The following is a 5,888-nucleotide window of genomic DNA, read 5'->3' on the forward strand; positions in this document are numbered from 1 at the left end:
CGCGCAGAATAGGGGGGGGCGGCGGCGGCAGGCATGCAAGGGGCCAGGGGCGATGCAGGGAGGCCGATGGCCAGCCGGCGTTTGCCATGCATGGCATGGCGGGTTCCGGGCAATAGGACACACATGTATGAGTACACCTGCGACGGGGGGGGGGGGCGGTTTACCCTGACAAGGCACGCTCTCGTGGTGGCGCCCCTGGCGGGACGCGCTGGGGGGGCCAGCCGGGCGGGGGCGGGGAAGAAAAAAACGAGAAGAAGCAAAAGACCTGGGGGAGCCAGGGAGACCTCTCGCACCGAGGGAGGGGGCATGGCCAGACTTTGCTCACTCTGAATGGGCTGATAGCCATGGGTCAAGGGGTCCTGCTCCAGCGACGCCGAGCCACCCTGCAGGGGCAGGGACTGGGCCAGTTCGCGGAGGGGGAAGTTCCCCTTGTTGATTTTCATCATGCTGCTGTCCATGCGCGAGGCAAAGGCGGTGGAAGTCCCCTCGCTGGTGCCGCTGGTGCCACTGGGAACGTCCGCCCTCTCGGCCTCCTCCATGTCCAGGGTCAGGGAGGAGCTGGTCATGCCGACGCTGAAGCCCGATGAGATGGACCCCTCGGAGCCGGAGGAGGAATAATAGTCATCCAGGTGCGTGTGGCTGCAGGGTCGGCAAGAGAGCGGCCATCGGGGCAAGAGGTCGGGCCCGGGCAAGGGCACACATTGTCGATGGGTCAGGCGTCGGGCGCCATGCAGGGCGGAAGCCCGCGACCAGAGCAGGCGCGAGGCAGGGGCGAGGGGGCAATCGAGGCACAAAAGGCGGGGGGGGGGGGGGGGGGGGGGGGGAGAGAGAGAGACCACAGCCGAGGGAAGACCAGTCCGATGGAGAAGTTCCACCGTGTGCAGCAGCGCAGCCACCGAGGGCGAACTGGTCACCAGGCGCCGGGGGGGGGGGGAGGGAGGGAGGGAGGAGGCCACCGGCGTCTCGTACTCGTGCGATGGTGCGCGCCGCAGGGACAGACGCCTGTGGGGGGGCTTTTCCGCCGGGCCGCCAGTGTCAGGATCCATGGCCGTTGCATGGGCAGCGCCGCCGCCGGCCGGGCGGTGGTCGATGCGCGGAGGGGCCCCCGGGGCCCGAGGGGGCTCGCCCACCACCCGGGGAGAGGATTGCGCACGGCGTTCCTGCACTCGGGTGCGGATCTTGCGCACGACCCAGTGAATGGGCCCCGGGGCCACGGGAACACGCTCGGACACCCGAGCGGCTTGCTGGCCTGCGAGGTTGGCCGACGCAAAGGCCGAAGAGGCCAGAGACATGATGTCACCCAGGGCCACCTGGGCGCGAGCATCGGCGATGATGGCCTGGATGACTCGCGAAAGGGGGAACTGCGCTTGCCCGGTGGCCGGATGGCGCGGCCCGGTGTCGCGAAGGTCCAACAAGGACATGGTGTTGAGGGTGGTGCCGTTCTTGTCGATCAGCAGCGGAGGGATGGACGCCGGCTCGATGAGGAAATCCTCCACCTGGCAGCCGAGGGCCAGGAAGGTGGTCATGGAAATGTGCGGCTTGTCGAGGGAGCCGCTCTGCTCGACGGCCGCGGCGATTTCCACGTCCTTGGAGAAGAGATCTGGCAGGAGCCAGCGCGACAGGGCGCCACCCGGCATGGGTGTGGTTGGGAGAGATGCAGCGGGGGAGAGAGACAGAGAGAGAGAGAGAGAGAGAGAGAGAGAGAGGGAGGCAGGGAGAGCATGTCAGCGTCTGGATGTGTGCTGGCGCGGCGAGGCGCGGATGAGGGGAGAGGGGCAAAGAGGCAGCCGAGGGCCGCCCCGAGCCCGGCATCCCGGAGGCCCAGGCCCCGAGGGCGCGCACCGTAGCGCATGTTGCGCGAGCCAATCACCCCGGCGGCCATGGTGCCGGTGTGGATGCCGATGCGTATGCGAAGCGGCTTGGCATTGGTGAACATGGCACACCGCCGGCAGCTGGAGGTCTCGCTGGGCAGGGCCCCTGGCGCGCCGGTTCCCAGCGCCGGGGGGGATGCACTGCCGGCCGAGTCCTGCGAGGCGGTCCCCAATTCACAGGCGGTCCGTCGGGCTGTGGATTGAGACCGGCGATGGCACACCGGGCACCGGCCCTCGGCCGCCGGGCTGTCTCGCGCCCGGGCCGAGAGAGACCCATCCGGGTTGCGCATGAAGTTGGCTTGGCCGAACTCCTGCACCGAGTCGCGCATGGCCAAGCTCAAGAGGCAAATCCGCACGGCGTGATCGGGATCGGGGCTCGGGGCCCCGGAGCAGGCTACATAGCAGTCGCCGAGGGTCTTGAGCTTCTCCACGCGGTAGGCATGGGCCAGGGTGTCGAAGCAGAGGAACACCGCATTCAGGGTCATGACCAGCTCCTCGGCCGAGATGCACGAACTGAAGGATGTGAAACCGGCGATGTCCCCAAACAGCAGGGTGACATTCTTGAGATTCTGCGGCCGCTGCGGGGTGATGTGGTCGAAGGACTTGGACCGCAGGCGCAGATCCTGCTTCATCTTTTGCACCACGCTGCGGCGCGGCCATTTCCGGGGCGGCGAGGGGAGGGCCGCATGTTGCAAGGGGCGACCGGCGGGGTGAGTGACAGGAAGAATCCCCAACCAAATGCCCCCCCATGTCCGGCGGACAGGGGCGGCCTCCCGGGGGCCCGGGGAGGAGGGACCCCCGGGCGCCCGGCAAAATGCCCCCCCCCCCCCCCCCCCCAGAGGCCAGACATACCTGATGGGCATGACCGAGCGGATGATCAGACTGGACACCCGCTGGGCATCCTGCATGATGAGCCGGCTCCGGAAGAGGGCGCGCGTCTGGAGGAAGAAGATGCGCGACTCGTACTCTCGGCGCATCGCAATCAGGGTATTGATCAATAGCGATGCCCCATACAGCAGGAGGCTGGTGACATTGTGCCGGGAGCGCAGGTTGTCCCGAATGCTGTTCCAGTTGATGCAGTAGGCCACCAGGGACACGGCCCAATGGATGGCGATGATGACCACCGACAGCGACAGGCCGTAGATGATTTCCAGGCGGGATGTGGCCACAATGATGGTCAAGAAGAGCAGGATGCGCTGACTGATGACGGCATTCGAGTAGAAGGGCACCTGGGCATTCGAGCCGGCCGGCAGAGGGGGAGGGGGGGGGGGGTGTAGGGACAGCAGGGGTGAGTGACTCGGCGAATGGTGTCGAAGTTCGCCACGGGATCAGGCCGGCAAATGGGGCAAGCAACAGGACATGGGGGAGCTCGGCGCACGGTCGAAATGAAGATCGCCGAGGTGAAGATGAAAACCGTGATGGCCAGGATGGTGAAGAAGAAGAGTTTGATCCACTCGAGATTGCGCTCCGCCCAGAGCGGGCTGCCGGGACGTGTGCGCGCATACAGCAACCTGTCAGTGTGCGAGGCGTGGATGTCTGTGTGTGCGTGTGCGTGTGCGTGTGGATGAATGTCCGCCGAGGGCAAAGGTAGCGGATGGCCAAAGGTGTCGGAAGCAGGGGAGGCGCGCAAGGGGGGAGAACGCACAATTCCGTGATGACAATGACCGACAGGAAGTGGATGAGGCCTATGCTGGCATACACCACGGCGACAATGCCGGAGAAGCATTCCCGCGAAACGCTGAACGGCTTGCAATCGTCGAAGATGAAAAAGAGCAGGGCTTGCAGGATGCTTGCGGCCATGCTCATCAGGAGGATGTTGACCAGGGTGCTTCGGTCCTGCGGGCGAGATGCGCCCCGGCGACCGGGGCAGAGGTGGGTCAGGGATGTGCTTGCCAGGCGGGGTGATCGGTCGGGGGGGCCAGGGGGCTGCGGCGGCGGAGAGTGGGCGTACATGGGCCCGAAAGAACTTGTAGTAGCTCCGCTCCAGGTCGCGATCCTTGAAGCGCAAGAAGATATCGCACTCGACGCTGGCATCCACATCGGAGCTGTGGAAAAGCCGAAGGAAGGGCTGGTGCACATCGCGCACGCAATCGCCAATCAGACGGATTAACTTCCAAAAATACAGCTGGACGTCTGCCATGGGCCGGATACAAAGCCAGAGGGTCAGTCAAGGGCGGCAGAGGCAGGCCCGGCCAGGCACACCGCACGGCGGCACGACACCACGCACGCAGCACGAAGAGCGACTTGTAGTGGACCTTGGCCGGCTTCGGGCGGCGTCCAAGATGGCTTCGGGGCCGGCCAGTGCCGGCGGCTGAGGGGGGACCGGGCGAGGGGGGGGCGGTCAGGGGCCTCTGCGTGTCGGGCAACGGCAGATCGCTGCCCCGGGGACCGGGGCTGCCCGGGGGCACAGGGCCTCGCCTGCCGCCGCCGGCCCCGCTGAAGCCATCGCCACCGCGGCCGTTTCCGCCGCCGCCGGCGCCGGCACCGCCGCCAGGGTCATGGCGGGCGGGAGGCTGATCAGACATGCTGCCCTGCCATGATCACCAGTGGGCTGAAGTCCGGAAGGGGCGTAGAAAAGTTCGAGCGCGGCGAGTCTCCCGGGCGAGGGAGCAAGAGGCGAGGGGAGGGGGAGCTATGCGCCAGTGCGTCCGTGTTTACTCGGTCGAGGGTACCGGTCAGCCGAGGGCCAGAGGAGCGGGCGCTTCGAATTCGGGCGATGGAAGTGAGGCCGCAATCGGCAGGGGTCACGGCAAAAGGAGGGCGAGGAAGATGCGCGGAGAAGGGCCGGGGGAGGGAGGGGGGGGGGGTCGTGTAGAGTGGTGCGGCTCGGCCCAGTGTGGGCCACCTGGCACAGGGGGTGCCCAAGAGGGGGGCCGGAGGCTGTGTATTTGTCCCGGTCTGTCTGCGTGCGTGTGTGTGTGTGTGTGTGTAGATGCACCAGGAGAAGCGATCTAGAGGGCAGCCCTCAGCAAGGCGAGAGTCGGTGCAGAGGTAAACCATGCCCCCCCCCCTTGGGCACCCCCTGTTGCCCCCCGGGGGGAGGGGGACCGTCTCACTTTCCCGGAGTGTGTCCTGGCGCGATCTGCCACACTCTCACGGGCTACCGATTGTGGGCCAAGTCGAGGAGGGACCGAAACCCTGTCCATGCCGGAGGAAGCATCATGCCCAGCTGGTATTAATATTTTGGTGCTTTTTTTACCGCTTCCAGCGTGCTCCCTCTGCCCCCCCCGAGGGGGCCAAGCAACGGGTCCCTTGGCTCCGCCACACGCCTCCAGCCCTCGGCCAGGGAGCCGGCCCGAAGAACGGAGGAAGTCCGAGCATGCCTTATTCGCTGGCGCATTCGCCAGATGCATCAGCAAACTGTTCGGAGACCCCCTGCCTGCTTGCTAACGCGGCCGCGCGTCCCCCCCCCCCCGCTCGCCCCCCGGGGCGCTGCTATTGCGCGACTACCAACCATTGTAGAGCCCCCGGGTTCGCCAAGGCCAGCAAACGCTTCTGCCAGTGTGGGGGCACCCGAACCCCGAGCCCCGGCGGGTGGTGACACCGGGACCCACGGCCCTCGGCCCGCCGGAGGCCAACCAAGCCCTCTTTAACTCAATCGGCCGAACATCGTGGCGAGGGCCTTACATCAACACCCGCGTGACCAGCCGCTCGTGGAGGACAATCACATGTATCCCATGCATTGGCAGATGGTCCTAGCCAGTTGCCGGTCTCCGGTCCGTGCCTCGGCGGGCTTTCGCCCCTTGTCTCGGTGTCTGCCCGCGGTGTATTTGGCGTCGGCGACCTTGAGCGGCAGCACCGCCCCGCTACCAAACACCGCCCGGGTGGGGTGGTTTTTTTTCTTCCACCTTCTTTCGGCCTTTCGCCAGGGGGGGAGGGAACCAAAGACACTCCCTCTCCCCTTCCCTTCCCCCCCCTGGCCCGCCTGCACTTGCTCTTTCTCTTTCTCTCTTTCTCCCCCCGTTTTTTCCCCCTCTCCTTCTCCTTTGCGGCCCTCTTCTCCGCTCGTTTCCCCCT

The 5,888-nt window shown here is 66.5% G+C and overlaps 1 protein-coding gene across 1 annotated transcript in view; it reads right to left on the reverse strand.

Annotated features, from left to right (window-relative positions):
* Nucleotides 1-4,371, reverse strand: part of H696_02815 (hypothetical protein) — a gene marked incomplete at both ends in the record, with an annotated part of 8,691 nt that extends 4,320 nt beyond the window's left edge. The window contains 9 exons of the mRNA XM_009496715.1: nucleotides 294-639; nucleotides 970-1,600; nucleotides 1,843-2,516; nucleotides 2,724-3,100; nucleotides 3,250-3,352; nucleotides 3,517-3,707; nucleotides 3,823-4,004; nucleotides 4,099-4,135; nucleotides 4,261-4,371. Coding sequence (XP_009494990.1) covers nucleotides 294-639; nucleotides 970-1,600; nucleotides 1,843-2,516; nucleotides 2,724-3,100; nucleotides 3,250-3,352; nucleotides 3,517-3,707; nucleotides 3,823-4,004; nucleotides 4,099-4,135; nucleotides 4,261-4,371 — 2,652 coding nt within the window. The remainder of the gene's footprint in view (nucleotides 1-293; nucleotides 640-969; nucleotides 1,601-1,842; nucleotides 2,517-2,723; nucleotides 3,101-3,249; nucleotides 3,353-3,516; nucleotides 3,708-3,822; nucleotides 4,005-4,098; nucleotides 4,136-4,260) is intronic.
* Nucleotides 4,372-5,888: the final 1,517 nt, after the last annotated feature.

The sequence above is a fragment of the Fonticula alba genome (genome assembly GCF_000388065.1).
Source record: "Fonticula alba strain ATCC 38817 unplaced genomic scaffold supercont2.4, whole genome shotgun sequence".
In the NCBI taxonomy this organism is placed as follows: Eukaryota; order Rotosphaerida; family Fonticulaceae; genus Fonticula; species Fonticula alba.